Source organism: Crocuta crocuta, unplaced genomic scaffold, assembly GCF_008692635.1.
Source record: "Crocuta crocuta isolate KB4526 unplaced genomic scaffold, BGI_CrCroc_1.0 scaffold271, whole genome shotgun sequence".
In the NCBI taxonomy this organism is placed as follows: domain Eukaryota; kingdom Metazoa; phylum Chordata; class Mammalia; order Carnivora; family Hyaenidae; genus Crocuta; species Crocuta crocuta.
In genome coordinates, this window is record NW_027527824.1 from 101,875 (window position 1) to 124,367 (window position 22,493).

General features: G+C 55.9%; 1 protein-coding gene across 2 annotated transcripts; it reads right to left on the bottom strand.

The window, feature by feature from the left end:
- Window positions 1-1,973: 1,973 nt before the first annotated feature.
- Window positions 1,974-15,335, bottom strand: TSKU (tsukushi, small leucine rich proteoglycan). 2 transcript variants are annotated; one of them, XM_077777930.1, is made up of 2 exons: window positions 15,252-15,335; window positions 1,974-4,287 (listed from the first exon to the last, which is right to left on the bottom strand). In XM_077777930.1, exon 2 carries the CDS (start codon window positions 4,277-4,279, stop codon window positions 3,203-3,205), a length of 1,077 nt encoding a protein of 358 aa, XP_077634056.1. In that variant the 5' UTR covers window positions 4,280-4,287; window positions 15,252-15,335; the 3' UTR covers window positions 1,974-3,202. The 2 variants fall into 2 exon arrangements, with proteins under 2 accessions (XP_077634056.1, XP_077634048.1); XM_077777922.1 differs by lacking the exon at window positions 15,252-15,335 and adding an exon at window positions 6,740-6,805.
- Between the last annotated feature and the right edge of the window lie 7,158 nt (window positions 15,336-22,493).

The following is a 22,493-nucleotide window of genomic DNA, read 5'->3' on the forward strand; positions in this document are numbered from 1 at the left end:
CGGACGTTTAACCGACTAAGCCACCCAGGCACCCCCTGTACTTGACTCTTTACAAACGTTACTTCGTTTGCTCATTCAGTCCTGTGGAGGGAGGTATTTTCATCCCCATTTTCCAGGCTCAGAGAAGTAAAGTGACTTGGCCAGAGTCACACAACTGGTGGGTGGGTGATGGACCCAGGATTTTAATTAATCTTTTTCTGTGAACACTAAAGCGGAATCTTTGCACTCATCCCTACACATCTGTGAGCTTCTAGCGTCCTTCTTCTCGGCCCCGGGATCCCAGGAGGACGGACCGTAGCAGCGTGAAGACTGCGTGGCTGTGAAGGAGGTGCTGGCCTGCAAAGCGCGCAACCCCCTCCCCCCCGGGGGTGTCTGGCCATGTGTGGCCACGTGGTGGCGCTGCGGGCTGGGAGCCTCCGGAGGGGCACGTGGAAGGCTGGGTTAGGGGAGGGCCGCTGGTCCCCCGGGGCTTTCGCTCTCCTTAAGGCTTGCAGGAGGCCGGAGCTGCGGGATGTGCTAGGTAGGTAGTGCCCCACTGGACGGAGGAGCCCCACAATGTGACGGTCCCATCCTCACCACAGAGCTTCATCCCTGCCGATTTTGCTGGAGGTGAAGCTGCAGCCACCGGCAGAGGTGACCTGCCCCAGAACTCACGTGTCTCCCGCAGGGGGCTCCGCCTCCCCAAGGTGCCTCTGTCCCCATTTTAAAGACACTTACTTTCCATTCCCTTCCCCCCGCCCCACCCCAGTCTTCTTCAGGGGGGCTTTGGGTGAACGTCCCTGGGATCCCTCTCCTGCCTCTGCATTTGAAGGCTCCCCTGAGCCAGGAGATGAGGGAAGGGTGGAGAACCAATCTGAGAGCTGGAACATACTCCCATATTGACTGATGGGTGCCAGCCTCCAGCTCATGGAGCCCAAGCCTTGGGGGTGGGGGAGTGTCCTAGGTGACAACACCAGTAAGCTTCCCAGCCAGACCTGTAGCCTGAATGTTCTGAGTGTTGTGCCAAAGCTCACCTGTGACTCCCTCCTGCTAGGTGCCAGCCCCCTCCGTCCAGGTCCATTTGTTCTTCTCAGCTCTGTGGACCAGCCTCCTCCAGGAAGCCTTCCTAACCTCACCCCCACCCCCCGCAGGCTCTCACAGCTACCTGCAGCTCGGGTGTCTTCTGTGTGTCCTTCCCACTCACACCCCAAGAACAAGAGTCCCTTGGCAGAGGCGATATCAGAAAAAACTGGTCATTGTCGGTAATGATGGCGATGGACGTTCCCTTAGACCTTGGCCTGTTAGAAGGAACAACTTACAGACAACAGAACCATTCAGATGAGCTGGAAGTGAGTTCCCTGTGACTGGAAGCATGCGAACAGGAGTTAGGGCGCCACAGCAGGCAAAATGCCAAGAAGGAATGAAGTACTGCCGCTGCTCGGAGGAGGGAGGGGGCCTTAGGGAAAGCTCTGCGGAGGTGAGGCAGGAACTGGCTCTATCACGGTGGGAAGGAGCTGAGAGGCAGGGATGTGGGGGGCAGGGGAAGGCCCCAGAGGAACAGCCTGGGCAAAGGCAGAGGTGTGCGAGGGCCTGACAAGTTCATGGAGTTGGGGCAGCAGGGAGAGCGGAGAAGGGTGGACAGGGTACAAGGCACAGTGAAAGGAGCAACTCACCCGGGCAGTTCCCTCCCTCGGATCAGCTCTCTCTCCAAATCCTGCGAGAGGGGATGGGGTGACGGGGCTTTTCCGGGACAACAGGCTGCCCAGAGCATGTTGGGGGACGCTAATCCAAGGATGGAAAGAGGGACTCTTTATAGTGTTTATTAAATCAAGGATCAGTTAAGTGTAGGGTGGGGCTGGGGGGGGGGACAGAGCTCTCATTGTCCTGTGGGCGGCTCTGTGGGACCAGCCCCCTGATGCCCCATCACTTCCACCCAACACCTCCTCCCTCAACACATCCCCAGGACCCAATATCACAAAAGTGAACAAACGCAGTGTTTTTCTTCTTTTACAAATGGCACGTTTCCATCCCCTGCCGGCAGGGGGCGGGGGAGGGGTGGTGGAAGTAACAATCCTTTACAGAGGCAACAATTTTTATAGAACAAATACAAAGGAGAGAGCCCAGGGCTGGGCTGAGAACATGAACATTGATGGGGGTACCTGCCTCCTTCCCACACATGGCTGAGACAGGCTGCTGGGCTCAGGGCCAGCGGGGACCGCGTCTGGGAGGCCCCTTGGGGCTCCAGGGCTGCATCAACTCCTTGCATGTAGACACAGTAAGTACCTCAGGGGTCAAAAGACCAATTTCCAGTCTCGATGCTGGAGGACCCCACTGCAGAGTGGGAAACTGGTGGGCCTGGGAGTGGCATGCCTGAAGCTTCCAGAAGCTCCGAGGTGAACTCACTTACCCTGTGCCACCCAGCTGCTTACAGGGCCCAGAGTCCCACTTCTGAGGCCCTCGCCTGTCCTGGGGAGGACAGGGAAAGGGTACAAATGGCAGGAGGGGGGGCCCAGGAAGGGGACGGAGGGCATGATTTAGAGAAGACGGAAAAGTGCAAAGGCCTCGCTGGGAGGCAGGACCCTGGGGCCGGTTATGCCTCCGTGGCTCTAGTACCTTCGATTAGCCATCTGCCTTCTCTAGCCCTCAGTGTCCCCATCTGTCACATGAGGAGGTGCACTTGATTTTTTCTCTAGTCCCTTCTACGACTAAGGATCTACCCAGGGTCCTAGAGGAAGAGAAAAGGATGAGGTGGGCCTCAGGTGCCCAGAGCAAAGCGGGGGCGACTTCATAAAGGAAGCTCATGCCTCTGAGTGACTGGACCGTGGGCCCAAGGGGGTGCTCAGCCACGGGCCGGACCTCTTTTCTGCAGCGGTATCGCCCATCCACTCTCCTCCTGCCACAGGTCGGGTCGGCCCAGGCCTGAGGGAAGGCACTTTGGGGACAAGTGGGGAAGGACGGCAGCGGGCTGCCGTCTCCGGTTTGGCATCTAAGACCTTCTACTTCTGGTTTGGGGAGGAACGCAGACAAAGGGGCCAGACTTGGCTGCTGGGTGCGGGTCCCAGCTCCAAAGCCTCTCCCTAGGCCCACGGTTCTCTTTCGATGCTGCTGCCGCAGAGGCCTGCAGGGTGCCTCCTGGCATCGGCACGGGAAAATATAAATTACCCGGGACCTGAGGAAGCCCGGGGGCAGCGGGGTGTCAGCCGGCCCCGGGCTACGCCGCGTGTCACAAAGCGTTGGGGCCCTTGGCAGCCCTCTCCCCGGTGTCTACGCAGCGCAGGGCCACCTTGGGGCTGGAGCCCGGCTGCCGCGGATAGGAGCCCTCCCGCACCAGCCGCCGGCACCGCACGCCCTGACCCACGCTGACGCTCTGCAGCGCGGGCAGGCGGAGGCGCAGCACGTCGGGCTGAGGCACCAGGCTCGTGCCTGACAGGTCCAGCTCCTGCAGGGCGTCCAGGCCTGCGAACACGTCTGCGCCCGCCCACTTGAGCTTGGCGTTGCCCGAAAGGTCCAAGACCTGCAAGCCTTGCAGCTCACGGAAGCCATAGGGTGCCAGCCGGGGGAGCCCCTGCAGGCTGCCCAGCGACAGGTGTGTGAGGCCCGCCAGCCCCCGGAAGGCACCCGGGCCCACGGCGGCCAGCGGGTTCCCGTCCAGGCTCAGGTAGCGCAGCGGCAGGTCCCGGAGGTCGGGGACGGCGCGCAGCCGGTTCCAGGCCAGGTTCAGGCTCTGAATGGCGGGCGCTGGTGGGCTGGCCCCCGCGGGGTGGGGCACGAGGCGGTGCAGGAGGTTGTGCGAGAGGTCCACGTGCAGCGCCCGGCCCTGGCCGTGGCCGGTGAAGGCGGACACCGAGACCTCTCGGAGCCGGTTGTGGCTGAGGTTCACGTCGCTCAGGGGGGAGCTGGTGAAGCTTTCCGCCGGCAGAGCGGCCAGGCCGTTGTGGCTGATGTCAAGCGACTCCAGGTAGCGAAGGCGGGAGAAGGCGGTGGGCGAGACGCCGGTGAGCAGGTTGTGGCTGAGATCCAGGCCTGCCAGCGTGGTATAGCCCGGCCCTGCCAGCACCGACTCGTTCACGGCCTCCAGCCGGTTGGAGGACAGGTCCAAGTGGGCGGTGTCCAGAGGGATGGGCACCGGCAGGATGTGGGGGCCCAGGCCGCTGCAGTCCACGCGTGTCAGGCTGAAGCTGTCGAAGAGGCCGAAGGTCTCCACCTCGCACTGGCATCCGGGGAAGCATGGCCGGGTGGTCTGGGCACCGCTCACGGCCAGCAGCAGCAGAGGCAGCAGCAGCAGCAGGGGCCACGGCATGGTGGGGGCTGGAAAGAGAGCCACGGATGAGGGATGGCAGCTAGACCAGCTGGCCCTAGCCCACCAAGCAAGCGGCGCGCCTGGTGCATCGAGGCACGGCCGAACGCTGCTGCCACTGGTCCTGTCCTCCCGGGATGCTCTCCCTGAAACACTCTTCCCCATAGAACTCCTGGTCCCCATTCCTCTCTGGCCTCAGTCTCGCCATCTGTATGATAAACGGCCAGATGGGTGGACTGTAAACCGAAAGCAGCGCGGAACCCTTTCTTGGAAAAAAGATTAGCAGATGGAAGTGCGAATGTTCTGGCTGACGTGAGGGTGGGGACTTGGAACTTTCCAGGCTTACTTACCACTCCCGCCCAAGGATGTTCAGGAACCCCGCCGGAAACCCCCTGGACTAGACAGGTCTTTGGCTGGCCCCTCCAGCTCGGATGGGTGAGGGTCCACGGGCTGGTCTTGCCCCAGGCCCTGCCGAGGAGGGGTCACGGTGCCCTAGCCGCCTCTGCGCACGTGCGGAGAGCCGGGCGCTGTGCTACCTGCACCGCACGGCCCCACCTAACCTTCACCATTACAGAAACTGCAAGGCAGCGACGTCAGGAAGAGGGAACTGGGATGCAGAAGGTTCAGAAAGCTATGTGCAGCCACACGTGAGGGGGGACGGACCTAGATGGAGTGCAGAGGAAGCGTGACTCACTGTCGTGGTTTGGCAGGGGCTGAACCGCGTCTGAGACCCGTACTCCATCCCCTCAGATGGACGTCTCTCTCTGTAAGGGGGGGTGCAGTGCCTGTCCACCCCACCCTCTTTGTGAGTAACAATAGCTGAGCCCATAGTCCTCAGCCCTCTCCAGAGACAGCATCCTTCATTCCAATTGGGTCCCTGTGTCTAGACTTCCAGACGGGCTCTGGGGACACTTGTCCCAAGCCCCTTCCCGCTTGCCCTGTCCCTCACTACCCAGAGCTGATATAGCTGTTATGCGTCTTGGGCCCTTTCTTTAACCCAGGGCAGGCAGCTGGGCTGGGTCCCTCATGTGGAAGAAGGACTAGAGGCTCAGAGAGGAACTGGGTTTTATCCCAAACTAGTAAAAAGCAGGGCAGGATTAGAGCCCAGGCATGCTCAATCCCAATTCCTCTATTTTCATCTGCTTCCTCCAGCGGGGCTGGTCAGGTGGCCAGAAAAGAGGGGCTTTTCCCACAGGCACATGCTATGACACAGGCTGCTGTCCTCCCTTGGCCTCAGTTTCCCTCCCTGTACAATTCTAACAGCAGCTGCCGGTGATGCCCGGCACTGCCTGTGCGTGGTCACCTCCATTCCTCCACATCCACGCACGTCTGTGTGACCCAGAGCCTGAGTTCACACCCACTGCAGCTCCGTGGACAGAGGGGCAGGGGGAGGGACTCACAGGGGGATGAGAGAGAGGGTTGAGTAATGAAAGCCTCTGACTGGAGAGCCTGTGGTCCCCCCCTCCTGCCGCACAGTGGCCACTCCACCCGGGAGACAGAAGGCACCCAGCCTCACCCCAGCAGGTCTCTTCATCTGGCGTGGCTGTGCTCTGCCCCCCTGCCCAGTCTCCTCTTCCCTCCCCTCCCCTACTGGCCTTTAGGGAGAGGGTACAGAGGGGGAGAAGCAGGATAGCATTACTAGCCCTACATGAAACTTTAAAGGGGCCGCCATTTGATCCACACTCTGGCTCTTCACAGGGGCGGTGAGAAGTGGGGCTCTTCTCTCCGCTCCCCTCTGTGGGCCTCTCCCCTCCCACCCCTTTCTTTTGTAGAGGGCCAATTTGAGGATTAAACCCGGCCCAGGTGCATCCTGGACTTTGTCCCAAATAAGGCAGGACAGAGTGTTCCAGTGTCTGGAACCAAAAGGCAAATATTGAGTTGCTCCAGGCCCCCTTTGTTATGTTGGGTGAGCCTCTCACCACAGGGGTTCATTACCACTCTGAGCCCCTCCCTCCCTGCCAAGCCTATCCGTCCATACCCACCCTTCCGGGNCACACACACACACACAGAGGCCTTGAGATTACACTTTGGTTCCCAAAGGTGATTATACAATGTGCCTATTAAACGCCAGGTGGCCCTTCTTGAGCTCCTGGTTATGTAACGGGCAGCCCGAACACAGCCCCAGCCTTCCCTCCAGCGCAGGGGCCTCTTACTGCCCTCCCCGGGCCTCAGCCTGTCCCCTGGACCACAGGCAGTAATTCCTGCCCTGCCCTCCTCACATCAGGGGATTCAACTCCCACCACAGTACAATGCAAACTGTGAAGCGCTGTGCACGAAGGCAAGGGGGTCACTCCCGGGCCACTGGAGACATGACAGCAGGCGCAGGGGGGCAGGAGCAAGGATTGAGACCCGCCTGGGTGACTGTGCTTGCCAGTCAGACAAGGTCCGCTGCGCCAGGCTTGACACTGGCAGCGGTAAGTGCTGACAGAGCCCGTCCCTGGGATGGGCTAGTGCTGGACTCACGTTCTCTCCCACATCTGCAGTCACTCCAGGAGGTCAGCATCTTGAGTCCATTTGAGAGTAAACTGAGCACGAGAAGGGGAAGGTGGCAGGGCCTGGAACTGAGCTCAGGCCTCGGTGACCTTCTATCGGGTTTGGCTCCAGTGGAAAAGGCGCTTCTGTATCTGCCGAGAAGAGGAGCGAAGCGGCCAGAGTGGTAAGGCCAGCTCTAGCTGCCATTCAGTGGTTCTGGGACTTTTCAGGAGGTCACAGGAGGGCCCAGAAGCCTCTCGGGGGTGTCCTAGGAAGTTGCGAGAAGGGAGGAATCCTGGAGATGCCTTACAATGTTGGACCCAGAAGGGGGCAAAGGCAGAGGTGTGGGCTGGTGGTCTTGAAGAGTCAGTGCTCCAGTCCTGCTCTGAGGAAATGTCCCCTCGGGGAGGGGCGCCTTACATATGAGCATCTCAGAGATGCGGGGGTCTGGCACCATTGCTCGAAGCCCTTAGCAAAAGGCTCAGGAGCCAAGGGGGAAGGCAGAACTTTCTCAGGAGGAGACTGAGAAAGATAAGGAAGATAAGGAAAATTCTTGCCAGGGGCACAGCTCACTATAGTTTACAAAAGGCCTTTGCTCATTTGATGCCGTGGGGGCCACAGGACAGGGCGCCCACACTGGCACTTTGAGGAGGCTGTGACCCAGTGTGTGGTGACTTGTCCACGGACCCCCTGTGAGGGGCTGGTGGCCCACGTTCAGGCTCTGGTCTCCTGATTCCAGCCTTGGGCATCCCAGCCCACTCAGGGTGGCTGTTGAAGTCTCCTGCGGATCTTACCAAGTCCATAAAAGTCATGCTCAGGCAAGTCTGCGGCTTCATAGAGGGGGCTGACGCCATAATGCTAGGTATATGGATAAATTGCATGTCTAGGAAGATTGTAACTATGCATTAAAAAAAAAAAAAACAACCAACCAACCGGACCCTAATTTTAGAAAGTCTAGAAGAAAATATATCCACACAACAGTAGTTTTTCTTTAGGTGGTAGAACTCTGAGTGGTTTAAACATGTCTTAATCTCCTTTTCTACTCCTATTTCCTCTCCTACAGTAAAAAAATATATATAAATGAAACACACTGACAAACATACCAACAATGCCTCCTAAGAGTGTCTCATGGCCATCTCTGCTTCCTCTGATCTTGGCTAGCCATAATCTCTGAGCCTCAGTCTCCTCATCTGTAAAATGGACATACTAACAGCCACCTCATAGGACTATCCTGGGGATGAAATGAACATTGCAGGCTTCCTAGTTCAGGGGAAGAACGCGGCCCGGGCAGGGGCGGCCACCAGCGGAGGCGGGGGGGCTCACCCTCCCCTCTCCTTCCTTCCTTCAGCACACATGTATCAAACGTGTCCAANGCGGGCAGGGGCGGCCACCAGCGGAGGCGGGGGGGGGCTCACCCTCCCCTCTCCTTCCTTCCTTCAGCACACATGTATCAAACGTGTCCAAGCTCTTATCGGTACCCTCTGGAAGAGCAATTCTTTCCTGGGAGGCCACACTGTTTCTCAACAGGGCTAGTGGCTCTGGGAAGGGATGACTAATGTGAGTTCCCCTTGACAAAAACCACCAGCCTCAGCTTCGTGGATGGAGAAGGCCTTCACGGCCAGAAACCTTGCACACTAATTTGCAGCGTGATCCAGGCAAGTCACTTTACCTCTCTGGACCAATTCCTTAGACTACGCATCTGGGGTGGTAACAATGGTCCCATCAGCCTCAGAGGGGACTGTGAAGATAAGACTAGGAAGCTGAGCATTCCTGTAGAGAAGTGAGGCCCCCAAGGGGTGGAGGCCACACTAATGGAAAGATGGCGCCTTTCGATCCCACCTATTGCCACATCCGCGGTCATGAATCAATCACAGCACCACTTCCTGGGGACCTGCACAGGGCCTCCGAGCTCTCCTCAACTCGGTGCTCCAGGCCTCTATCCACTGATCAGAGTTGGCACTCAAGACGAAAACTGTCACTCTGGGATCAGTGCCCTGATCTGAAGGAGCTGCAACTCTGGGAGTCACATGCCAAACTGGGCAACTCTGGGAAGAGACTCCCTCTCTCTGAGCCTGTTTTCTCACTGAAAATGGGGACAGCAACGCCTTCCTCGAGGGGCTGCTGTGAGGACCAGAGACCACAGTGCCAGGACTTGACAGAGGAGCAGTGGATGCCCCTCCTAGGTTACGCGGTAGGAGGCGCCCCCACACAGGGCCACTGAGGCCCCTCCCCCATCCCTCTCGCCACTCTCTGGGGCTGAAGGGGAGGGCAACTGCGCACCGTGACGAGACAGACCCTGGAGGATGGTCGGGGGCCCCTGCCGTAGTCCCTGCTCTGACGGGCCTGTTCACACCTGTGGACAGGCCCCATCTCCTCTCGGGGCCTCAGCTTCTCCAGCTTCCCAGTAAGAGGCTGAGTCTACACAGCTCAGCTCCAGCGTGTCAGGAGTTCAGAACTTATCAGGAGGATGTACTGAATCTCTACTAAGTGCAGGGTGCACTGTGCAAGGCCATGTGTGGTGTGTGTCGGGTGGGGGTATCAGGGCCCCTTTCCTCATGAGACTTCCAGACCAGTCATGGGGACATGAGACCAACTCAGAACAAGATCACTAACGCCTGCCTCGGACCCAGAAGACCAGGAATCTAGTGCCAGGTCTGCTACTCCCTGTGTGACCTTCATGGTTTTCTTTATTTCTTTGAGCCTCGGTTTTCTCATCTGTGTAACAGCACGAACTCTGCCTTCCTCTGGGACCTGTGATCTACCCGGGGGAGAAAGGGAAAGGCAGACAGAGGGCCACCATTGAAGCCAAGGGGGGAAAGGGATCTTTGGCCTAAGAAGTATCACTTCTTCTCCAAACCCCGACCTGCAGATAAAAGACGCTGGTCAGCCAGCTTACAGAACACGAGGGCTCAGAAACTGCCCACTCTGTGTTCGGGGGACACAGGAGAAGGTCCTCTGGGCAGGGGCCATGAGTTACTCCTTGGTGCACCCACTGTGACACTAGGGAAGTCTGCTGATGGCCCTGACGAAGCGGTGTGGCTGCTCACTAACAGACTCCAGGCAAGTCTCCCTGCTAGGACAGCTTCCGGAACAGCTTTGGCCACATCGTTTCCTTCTCAAAACCCTCCCAACTTCTACTCCTGCCTGCAGAAATCCGCTCTCCTGGCACAGAGCATCTGCCAGCTGTCCCCACCGCCCTCCCACTCCCGGCGGAGCCCCCATCTTGAGCTGAACCTACGGTGGTGACTTTTGAACAACTCTTGGCCCTGTCACACTTCCTCAAATGCAGAGAATTCAGGGCTGGGGAACTGGAAGGTCCCCCAGAGATCACGCACCGGTAGCTGAGGCCCAGAGTGGGTAGTGACGACGAGGAAATGGCAGAGCAGGACCTGGGTCTCGCTGCCTCACTGCTGCCGGCACCACCCAGTGGAACAAAGCCTGTTCTGTCCACTGGGGCCCCCGGGCCACCTCTCCCTCCTTCCCTCCCTCCCTGGGCCTCTCACACGCTCTCCAGATGCATACTGACTAAATTCTCTACCGTTGTTTACCTGCCCATCTCCTGATTTGAAGTGCAAGCAGCTTGGGACCGTGAATCTGCCTTCTCTTCACCTGTTCATCCCTTCCCCCTCACAGACCCCCACCGGGGTCAGAGCCAGGCCCGTCGGGCATGGCAAATACTGTTAGGTGAATGGCCGGCCCAGCAATTCGGGACCAACTGCAGGATTCAGACCCAGGTGAGAGTCCAGCCCTGTACCTACTCGCCTTGTTGAGTCTCCGTGGCCTCAGGGGGGAGAACAACACAGGCGTGGTAAAAGCATTAAGGGAGAGCGCGTGAAACCCTTGGCTCAACGTCTGCCACATGTTAAGGGCTCAATGCACAGTAGACGGTGATGATTTATCGAGCTTCCAGAAGGCAATGACCACGTTATTCTTCCTTATGTTCCTCTCATTCAAGTACCCAGTGCAGTGCCAGGTGCCTGGCGGGTCTGTGACCGCTTAACGTTCCACGATCAGTGTGCTGGCATCAGCTGGCAAGGCCCCAAGCCCCTCCTCCTCCTCCTCCTCCCCGGAGACTTGTCTAGAGCTAGGAGTTCTAGCTTGGGCCTCCCTGGCCCCAGGGGGCTGCCCCTGGGGCTGGACCACAGGGTTTCTGGAGCCAAGATTTGCCAGCTCCTCACTACACCTGCAAGAGGAAGCCCCTGGCGCAGGAATGAGGTTGGGGTGGGGGCTGAGCCTCGGGTTGGACCAGGGCCCCAGCACCCACCTGAGATAGGCCTTTGCCTCCACCAGCTGCTCAGCGCTGAGCCGCCCCCCACCTGGCTCCCTCGGCCATGAGCTCACTTGAGATGATGCCAATGAAATCCCCAGGTGGAAATTCCACTAGCATCCTGCCCACCCTCTCCTCCCCCTAACCACTTAGTCAGCTCTGGAAACGCGAGGCCAAAAGAATTTCAGGGCCAAACTCCCAGGCCTTGAGGGCTGGCTCTCCCAACATAGTCATGAATGTCGCACATCTGTACAAACACGTCAGCTCGCCACGCACTTCTACGTCACCATCTAGTTTCTGCCTCATCAGTCCTTGACCGTGGGGATGACTGCCCCTATTTTGCAGACAAAGAGACGACATTATTGAGCCGGGAAGGAGAGGAACCAGGTCTCAAATCCAGGTGTCTAAGCTCCAAATCCCTCCTTATGCCACTGTGACTCTACTTACCGTGTGGATGACGGCTAGAGCCGATGGTGCTGGACTATAACTACGTTTACCTGTCTGGCCTCCTGGGAGGAGGGACGGGGCCAGATTGATTTTTATGTCCTTGGAGCTAAGGAAGCACTGAAGCTGTCACAGAGCTGGTGCTGTACGAAGATAAACCAGGCATGCAGAATACTATTCTTTCACCAAACGATACCTCTCAACCTTTCCAGTGCCTCGACTATTAGTGGCTGCTCAGTCCCTCTGCAAGATCAGCAGGTTAGATAGCACTGTGTCTATCCTGCAGCTGCGTAGAGACCCAGAGAGGTTTGGTGATCTGTCCAGAGTCACACAGCCAGTGAAGACAGGGGCCGGACTCAGGATCCAGGTATGTTGACACCCAGTACCTGGCCTCTTCTGCAGCATTATCCCTGGTGCAGGTCGGCCCTGGAGGCCCAGCAGCCTTGCTCAAGGAGGATGACCTACAGAGAGATGGGCAAGGCTCCCAATGCTATTTTCTCCATGCAGCCTATCTTCTTCCTGAAGCTTGCCAAGTTCCCTTCCGTGTAAGGCAGCGTGTGTGGACTCCCAGGGAGGCAGTATGGGGCAGAGGAATGGGTTTGGCAACCAGGTGGACCGGGCTCCGACCCGAGTGCCTCCCCTGCTAGGAGGCGTGCATGTGCCTTCACCCCTGAGTCTGAGCCTTCATCTGTAACATGCTTGGGAATTCTAGGATTGCTCCCAGCAGGTCACTGGGATGATTATACAAGGTAACATGAAAACTCAGCCTCAGGCCTGGCACGCATCGGTGCTCACTGCATGTGGGTTCCTGCCCCCAGTGACTGTGTTCAGGGGCCAGGAAAGAAAAAGGAGCTTTGACTCCAGCCGATCTGAAAGCGAGGCAGTGGCAGAGTTTAGAGAAGAATCCAAAACGCATCCAAGGCTTGGATTCTCTCCTCATGCAGCATCCAGGGCCCTGTTGGGCTACTAGCACTGACCAGAGTTGATCAGGGAATTGGGAAGGGGGTTTGGGAAGGCTGTCAGCGCCAAAGCAGGCTGAAGCAGTTGTGTCACATGGGGCAGAATGAGGACAGAATGAGAATCAGCGGCTAGGCCTGGGTGGGTGGGTCCCTGTCTTCCCCTCTCATCCCCCCAAGTTGAGCAGGCACCTTGCCCTGTCCAGGTCGGGCTCAGCAGGCCTCCTGGCCCAGAAAGCTGCAGAAGCCTTGTTCCTGGCCCCCTGCCTCCAACTGTCAGCCTTGCTGGGTGCCACAGTACAGTCCCAACAGAAGACTCGGACCTCGCCACCCCTCCCATTTCAAACCCATCCCACCAGGAGAGCTTGCCACGCTGGAAGCCTATTTGCTTCTAGGGCCCCACATCTTTGCACAGGTTGTCCTCTGTGATGAAGATGACAGAGAGGTCCTTCTTTTCTTTGTCTACCACACAAATTCACCCATTCAAGTCAAAAGTCACCTTCTCTGTGAGGCCTTATCTGCCCGTCATCCAACAAAAGGTCCTCCTAAGCTCCTGGGGCCCCTGTCCAAGCAGGACACACTTTGTGGTCTGTGTCTGTCTTCAGATCATGTCCAGCTGGTCTCCTGTGTGGGGCCCGGCCATGGGAAAGGGATAAAGCAGATGAGAGAAAGCTTCCTCCTGCTTGGTAAGGGCAACAATTGGCTCCAGCCTGCAGGGGACTTAGGGCCTGGCCAAGTGGTGAAATCAGGTTTAGGATCACAGTCAATGCTGTCTCTGCCTTCTGCTGTCAGTGCGACCCAACGATGTGAGGCAGACTACAGACCTCATCTCATTTTGTTAGCACACGTAATTCATTACACTCTTTAACATTCACAACAGATCAGGGAGATAGGAGTTACTACCGTTCACATTTGAAAGAGGAGGAGACTGTGAATCAGAGGTAAAGTTACCTGCCCAAGGCCACAGGGCTAAGAAGCAATGGAGTGGGGGTAAAATCTAGGTTCTTGACTAACTCTGCCTGCAGACCGGTCTCCCAGTCTCCACCACCACCCACAAGCCAGAGGAAGTTTCCTTAGAATTCCCAATCCCACTCTATTATGCCTGCTTAAACCCTCCAGCAGCTCTCTACCACCTACAGGTTCAAATTCCAGCTCCTAAGCCTGGCACTCAAGGCCCTCATATTTGGCCCCTGTGTTCCCTCCCAGATGAAGTCCATTTCCCATCCCCCAAACACACACCTTGCACTTGATAGTCCACAACGCTGACCACCTCTGTCTGTGCTGTTATCAGAACACACAGAGACGTGCAGGGGTGTTCCCTCAGTGGGAGACACTTCCTGCTTCCCAGACATATTCCCTGGCTTCCCCTGGCTGCTGAGGGCCAGCCTTCCCTCCAGGGCTGTAGGGGCTCCAGCCGCCCCCCTCCACTTCACCCCTCCCTAACTTCAAAGCCACCTCTCCCCCACCTCATTCAATATAGAGATTAGTGCCTGGGAACTGATCAAGTCAGAATGGAGCTGTGTGTTAAACATCTAAGTGTTTCCACGTTCTGGGGTCTCAACCAGTTAGCAACAACAGCAAGGGAGGGGAGGAGTTTTCAACACCTTCCTTTCCAGAAGGGAAACGGAGGCCCATCAGGGGAAAGGAAAGCGCCCATGGTTGCCTCCTTCCCGGGTGAGTGGCTCGTGGCCCTCCCTCACATCTGCAGCATCTGGTAAAATTCTAGGTTAAAGACTGGTACAGGGTAGGGGGTGAGGGGGGCAGGGGAGTGAAAGTGTAAGGGCTCTCATCTTCGCCACTCAGCATCAAAGGCCCAGCAGACTCCCACCCCCGAGTCCTCCCTCACTGTCAGAACCTAGGCTCCGCAAGTCTGGACTTCTCTGAAGGGTAGAGCAGGCAGGGAGGAAGGATGGGAGAGTTCTTGAGTCACCTCCTCGCCCGGGGCCAAGTGTGGGCGGCGGGCTCTCAGGCGGGTTCCCCGCAGCGCAGGTAATCCCCACCGCCAGCTCCGCGCAGGGAGGGAATTCTCGCCCCCCTCGCAACAGGGTGACCGCGACCCGAGGAGCCGAGCAACTCGCCCAGAGCAGGACTGTGGGCCCGTGGCCGTCCCATCGGCAACCAGCTGTGCCGGGTTCCTGCTCCCTGCAGGCCAGCTGAGGGTCCTGGAGCCTCCTCACCTACTCACCTCACCTACAGGACCGGAGGGCTGGTCCCCCCACCCCCACCCCCCGGGGGCGGGACACCAGCGGAGCGCGGATCTCAAAGCGGAGCCGGGGGCTGGGGCCGGCCTCTCCGCCAAGCAGACACGTCTCTCTCGGTCACATACACTCGCTCCGAGAAGCTCGGGGCGGGGGGACCCCGCGGCCGTCTNAGGAGGGGAGGGCTGCCAGCGCCCCTGCCCGCGCTGCAGCGGGAGGGGGACGGGGGGGCTGTTGCCCGAGGAACCAGGAGAAAAGTTTGAAGTCAAGTCGGGGGCCCCGGTGGACAGCAGGGGAGCGAGGAGTTGGGGCGGTGTCTGGCTCCAGGCGCGCATACACTACACGGACACCCAACCCAGACACGTCGACAGGCACGGACCACGTACGCGGACACACAACGATGCGCCCACCCACACCCACAACCAAACGCTGGCCCAGAGAACGTGGACACAAGCACCAAACAGCCACCAAAGCCACAGACACACAAAGGCGCAGGCAGATGCACGTCCCCGGATCCAAATCCACAAAGACCCACAAACGCGTGATGCACGTGTCCGCACAAAGACCCCAGAGGCGCCGGCCCCAGGCCAGAGCCTTTGTCTCTTGGAAGCCCTCTCCCCTTAGTTAGGGCTCCCTACCCGGGCCGAGGCCGGGGCGTCCGGCAGCGGCTGCCGACGCCCTGGGTCCAGGAAAAGTTGAGGGGCCCTGGGCCCGCCCCCAGAGTCCAGCGCCGCNCCCCGGCGCGCGCCCGCCCCTCCCCCTGCCCGCCTGCAGAGCCCGAGCTGAGCCTGGGTTCCACCCTAGGGAGCGTCTCAAAAGTGCGCACGCAGCTCCCGCCCACTCCAGTAGGCCTCGCTCCCAGCTTCCTGCAACCGGGATCCCTGCCCCCTCCCCCGGAGCGCCTGAGCAACCTCAGCAGATGGCCGCCCGGTCGGGAACATCTGGAGGTCGCACGAGTGTGTTGTGTGTGTGTGTAAGAAAGAGGGGGGGATGTTTGTAAGAAAGAGATTGGGCGGGTGAGGGTCCCCTCTTCTCGAGTTCAACCCACCCGGTTTTTGTTTTTTTTTTAATGAGTGAAAAAGAGGTCCAGAAACGTTAGTGAGAAGTGCATCAGGAATCCGAAACGGAAAGACTGGCTGAAGGGCACACCTACAGAGAGGAGAGAGACAGGCTGGGGCAGAAAGCCTGGGAAGAGAGAAGAAAAGCTGTAGACTTATTTTTCTGAAGGGAACCAACCGTGGACTGCTGGTTGGATTTCTAAGAAGGGAAACTGCGTGTGTGACTGGGCACAGGTTTATCCCTCCCTCTGCAGTCCATCTTCTCTTCACCCCTCTTTCAGGTTGTAAGGACAGGAAGACATAAAAAAAAAACTTTAAAAAATGGGGATTTGTGTGCGGGGTGAGTTTGAGTCTCCCAGTCTATACACCTAGACGAGGGTGGGGGAAGTTACTAGGCACCCCAGAGGTATCTGGCCCAGGGGTGGAGAGAGGTTTTGGTCTTGACCCCAGACCTCCCAGGAACTTTCTGTTGTGGAGAGGGCCCCTGGGTGCCGGGATTGGGCAATGTTTCCCCCTGCAGTGGCCCAGACTTGCACTCTCAGCCTCTTTGCTCCTTATTTATTACTCTTTTTTTTTAATTACAAAAAGTTGCTCGGACTTGTGTGTATATGTCTGCCTGTCTGCCTGGGGAAGGAGGGAGGCACGTAGCTGGGGCGGGACGAGAGGAGGCTGCTACCCCAGGCCCCAGGGCAGCAAAATTGAATCTGCTGCACAGAGAACAAAGTGCTCCTGCAAGTCCTCCCAGGACGCAGTCACTGTGTGGTCCTGAAGGCGCCGCTCACCTGGCCTGAGACCCCCCCCAGTTCCTGCTGGTTAGGGAGGTGAAGGCTGGGAGCCTCATCTTGTCAGTGCAGGACAGGAAGAGCCCGCCTGTCTCCTCTGCCCATTGTCCTCCCCGAGTTAGAAACCGAGTTGCCAGAACTGGAGGCCAGAGGGGCCAACCAGCCCTTCGCATCAATATTTGAAATTATACCATAGGCTCCTTTGCATCCAGTCACCTCCTCGCGGTGGAGCTTATAAGAGATGGGCCACTAAGATTCAACTCTGCGACCCCTAATCATTCTCTGCGCATCGCAGTGCCCTCAGGAGGAGTCAGACCCTCCTGCAGCCCGCTCCCTGCCTGGGGGAGGAGACCCCAAAAAAGCATTTGGTGAGGGCCCTGAGCTTGGACTGGGTTTCGGCTTCAGCCCAAGCTACCGGCTTTGGGTAATCTTAGGCAAGTCACCTAACCTCTCTGAGGTTCTGGGGCTGTAATGTAAAAGAGGCTTTTGTGAGAAGTAAACAAGGCAACTTAGTAAAACATTATTAGTTGGCCTAACAGGAAGCGCCATCCTGTATTGTTAATTGCCATTATTGTTATACCTAGAAGTCTCCCATCAGGGATGGTGTAGAGTCTGGAAAGCCAAGCAGGCTTGGGAGGAGAGGGGACCGGGGCATGGTCACCTGACTCTCTGGCCCCCCCCTTCCCTGTGGGGGAGGGGGCTTTCTTTTGGTGGAATGCCCCTTTGCCCTGGCCTGGAGACTCACGGCCCTTGATGTGGAGTTAAGCAGTGAGACTGGCTGAACGTTTGAACAATGGAGATTAATAATCAACTCCCAGGGAATGCAGGGGGTGAGAGAAGGGGGATGCTAACTCCCATCGCCCTTTGTATGCAGGGTCTAGCCTGCTGGGCTGGAGACTCCAGGCTCCCCCAGAGGGCTTTGGACTTAACAGACTTGTGATGAACAGCTCTTCACACCTTGGTGGGTGGCTGGAGGCAGCTTCCAGGCATTCTTGCATTCGTTTCCCTGATCTTCCCTAACTGGGGCTTTGGAGAGGGAATGTCCAGCAGCAGCCCTACCCACCTCCCTTGCCTGCTGTCTATTCTGCAGCAAAAATAGCCTTCCTAAACTGCAGATCCGCAAAACTGATCATGACATTTGTCTGCTTAGAACCTCTTTCCAAGGCAAAAAGCCAAACTCCTTGGCTTGGCATTCAAGGCCCATGAGATACGCCCCCATCTTACTCCTACCTCTTCAGCCTTCCTTCTAACCACTCCCTCTTACACACTTAAAGCTCTAGCCCTCAGGGCGCCTGGATGGCTCAGTCGGTTAAGTGTCAGGCCTCAGCTCAGGTCAGGATCTTGTGGTTTGTGGGTTCGAGCCTCGCGTCGGGCTCTGTGCTGACAGCTCGGAGCCTGGAGCCTGCTTCGGGTTCTGTGTCTCCCTCTCTCTCTGCCCCTCCCCTGTCGTGCTCGCTCTGCCTTTCAAAGGTGAATAAATGTTAAAAAAAAATATTAAAGGTCTAGTCACATGGATCCAGGGGAGGGAAGTACCTCTATATTCTTCAAGTCTCTGTCCCCCAGAAACTCTCTGCCTGGTGAAGTAGGTCCTTTTCTTTCTGTTATGTTGCCACTCCCTTTATACATACACACTCTCACTTTCCTGTTCTCTTCACCCTTCTGGGGTCGTCCTGGCCATTATCACATACTAGGGACTGCACTAGATACTTGAAAGGTCATTGCATCACTGAATCCCTTTAACAACCACCCAGATTGATAGTGGTTGAGGCAAGAGATCTGTCCGAGGTCACCCAGCCTGTTTTCTGCAGAACTGGAAGACACAGTTAGGGTTCTGGTGTTCCTTGTACTCCCTTACAATCCACGCAAAAAGCAGAACGTGGTATAGCAAGAGAGGCCTTGGAACTGGAGTCCCAGATGCAAACTGTTGCAACATCCTTGGCTACCTATGGGCTCGGGGCTAGTCCCTTTCTTCCCCTGAGGCCCAGTTTCTTACCCGTAAAATGGAAGTAAATAAGAAGCCCTACCTCACAGGGACATAGGGAGGCTCAAATGAATTAACAGGGATGCAGAAATGTTGTAGGCTCTAGGGTGCTGTGTGCCTGTAATTGACTAACGACCAGCCGTACTATAAAGGAGGGTGGTTGGTTGAAGATTTCTTTTCTCTCAGAACACTCCAGACTGGAGGTCAAAGGCACCAGTAGTCCCTTTGGTTGCCTTGCTCATATCCCATGTTTTGAGAAAGCTTTCTCTCCCTTATCATGGATGTCAAGGCCTCACCAGAAAAAACAAAAAACAAAAAACCCAAAAGTCAATGTATTTCCACGAAACTCCCGGATCTCGAACTATTTTTCTTGCTGCGTTTTCTTCTTTTCAGCTGTCAGAAGCTGGCAGGTGCAAAGTTAATAGAGCATTAGGACCACGTGAGGAAATAATTGACAAGAAGAGCTGGAAGAAAAAGAATGCCTTTCCTAGCCCCCCTCTGATTCCGTAGAGCTGAGTGGGCTTGTGGGATGCTGTGTTTTTTAAAAGCTTGTGGGGTGATTCTGATGTCAGTTTGGGGACTACAGGTCATGGCAGAACTTCCTTAGAGTTTGCAGAGTCCTTCCTTCCACATTCTCGTGTTTAAACCTCTGAGCAAACTTCTTAGGTAGTCTCTTATGTCCATTTTACAGATGTGGAAACGGAGACTCAGAAGTGACGCATCCAGGGGCACGTGGAATTTAAAACCGGCTCTGAGCTAACTCTAGCCATTCCTTTACAGGGCGGAATTGTGTACGCGGGCTTTGCTGGTGCCTCAGCAGTCATTTTGTGATGAACACCCTTCTCCTCCTGCTAAATCAAATGCTTCCCTAAATATTTCTCTCCCACTCTCCCACCTCCATGCGTTTTCCCCTGCCTGGAATGACTTTCTCAGCTCAGTCTGCCAGCCGCAGTTCTCGAGGTCTTCCAAGCCCTGCTGCCTCCTCCACAAAGACATTTTCATTCCCCTCAGTTTCTCTTCCTCTGAGCCTGGAAGCACTTGGTTTGTGCTTCTGTGCCGGCCCCTCTCCAGCCCTGTCTGCTGCTTCGACTGGATGCCCCACCCCCCCCAGCTCTTGGGGACCCCTGCAGATTCGGGCAGCTCCTCACTGCCTCCGTGTCTTTGTTTCTGCTGTCCCCCCGCCCCTCCAGAAGTGGCCCTTAGTCCACACCATCTCTTACTGAGAATTCAGCTTAACTATCACCTTCTCCGGGAAACCTCACCTGACTTTGCCAATGCTTTATTTTACCCCTGCGGGCGTTTCCTCTGTGGTCTCATGACATAGTGAAGATATCTCTATCATGAACAAGGTGGTTCATTCATTCACTTACTCACTATAGCAAGGTGCAAACTTGAGGACCAAACTGCTGAGGTATGAATTCCAGCTTCACAGTAGGCAAGTTCTTAAACTTTTCTCTGTGCCTTACATTTCTTTTTTTTTTTTTTTAAGATGTTAGTTCTAAGTAATCTCTACACCCGACATGGGGCTCAAACCTACAACCCCAAGATCAAGAGTAGCATGTTTCAAGGGCACCTGGGTGGCTCTGTTGGTTAAGCTTCTGACTTCAGCTCAGGTCATGATCTCTTGATACGTGAGTTCGAGCCCTGCATCGGGCTCAAGGCTGACAGCTCGGAGCCTGGAGCTTGCTTCGGATTCTGTGTCATCCTTTCTCTCTCTCTGTCCCTCCCCCACTCACGCTCTGTCTTTATCTCTCTCAGGAATAAATAAACATTTTAAAAAATTAAAAAAGCAAAAAGAGTAGCAAGCGTCAGGGGCATCTGAGTGGCTCAGTCAGTTAAGCGGTGGTCTCTTGATTTCAGCTTTGGTCAGGTCATGATCTCCATGGTTCATGGAATCGAGCCCCACATCGGGCTCCATGCTGACAGTGTGCGAGGTCTGTTTCTGATTCTCTCTCTGCCTTTCTCTCTGCCTCTCCCCCTCTCACACTTGCTCTCTCTCAAAAATAAATAAACTTAAAAAAAAAAAAAAGGAGTAGCTTGCTTCACTAGCTGGGCCAGCCAGGAGCCCCTGCCTTACATTTCTGATCTGTAAAGTGAGAAAAATAGCCCCTACCTCAAAGGTTATTATTGTGAGAATTAAATGAATCCATGCAGAATGTGTAGAACGGTGTCTGGAATATAGTGAGCACTTGCTGAATGTTGGCTACTACTGTTACGATGTATGTATTCATCCTATAGCGTAGGACAAACGTTTGTCAAACTCCACAGGGAAACTGAAGCAGGAGTCTGATTGGATGGCCCTGGAGAACACAGTGTGGGGTATGAAAGTTTGGCAGGCACGATCATCTGTTTTCCAGCTGCAGAGAAAAAAATGGATGGGGACTTTGGCCTAAGGAGTGGGAAGGGGGACACAGTAGAGAGGGAGGGCCCCGTGTTGGCCCCCGGAGCTCTGGTTGGCCCTCTCAGCAGAAGATCCCAGCTTGCAAAGAGGCCCAAGATTGTATCCTACGGCCACACAGGGCAGGTAAAGGGCCCCTGCCTGCAGGTCAGGACATGGGACTCCAGTCCTGGCTTTGTCACCAACAGACCTGGGCAAGAGCAGCTTATTAATAACAACATATTTGCAGGGCCATCACCCGCTGGCAAAGTCTGTCTAATCAGGGTCTCCTTAGCCCCTCACTACAGCGCCCTCTATAGGGAAGATGTCTCATTTACACCATCGTGCAGAAGGCTTCCTGACTAGGTCCGGTCCTCAAGGGCCAGTGAACCCAGGGGAACTTTGTTATCAGGCTTGGGTTACATGATTACATTATTGCGTGCAAAGGGCTGTGTGCTTAATTTGTTACCTTCTGTCCCAGGATAAACAGAACTGCCGAATGCTACCCCCACACAAGCTGACTCTCTGAGAATATTGGAATCGATCCTATCCGTAAGCAAACCAGTTCTATCAAGAGGTTTTCAGATTTTTTTTTAAGTGACAGCCTATAGTAAGAAATGTATAGTATCACACAGCCAGGGATACAGGGTACGTATTATATATAAAGCAGAAAAAAAGTTTGACAAAGCAATATTTACCCTTACCATAGCTAATACACTCTGATATTTTCTATTCTATTCTATTCTATTCTATTCTATTCTATTCTATTCTATTCTATTCTATTCCATTCCATTCCATTCCATTCCATTAGCTATAACAGTGGTGGACATAACTCTGTAAATTGATTTCACATCCCACCAACAAATTAAAATGGAAAGTTTGAGAACCTCTGTTTTAGGATCTCTGGTGTTTCAGCCAAACCAGCCAAGAAAACCAGAGACTTTCTCCCACAGGCTAGTGGCTCTGTGCCCACCGCTGTCTCTCTCTGACTGATGCATTCACTTAGGAATATTTGCTGAGCATTTACTGAAGATCCCAGCTTGTGTCAGTTACAACTTCTTAAATGACAGTCTAGATTCATTGTTTCCAAGTTCTCACTCCCATTCATCACCTCTGGAAAACCATAGACTGCCCTTTGTCACTGCTAAGCTGCTGACAGTGGCTCACCGACTCTCCCTGTGTAACATTGTCATAGCGGACTCCATCTTTCTCCTTGGCTTCCCCCCTCATGTTGTCTCATCCCACGAGCTGCTCCTTCTTGCTCTCCTTTGCTGGCTCCTCCTTGGTCCCCAGCCCTATGGTTCCCCAGGCTCTGCTCTGCATCCCCTCTGCCTCTCACTCTGCAGGGCTTCCTGGGGTGGCTCACCCCTTGCCTGCCCCATGCCTTCAGTTGCTACTGCCTGAAGCTGAAGAATGTGTTGTCTCTGATGGCACTGCTCATGTCAGCCTCTGTCAGGCCTCTCTGGCTACCTGCCCACTCACCTTCTCCACCAGGGAGTCCTACGGGCCTTAGCTTTTGCTCCCACCCAAGCCTGCCCCTCCCAAGTCCTCATCTTAGGGAAAGGTGCCCACCCAGCTGTATAAACCCAGAGCCTGGGACCCATCCCAGACTCCCTGCTCTTCCTTGTCCCCCAGGTTGGCGCATCCCTAAGCTTCTCAAATCTGTCTGTCCCCTTCTCTCT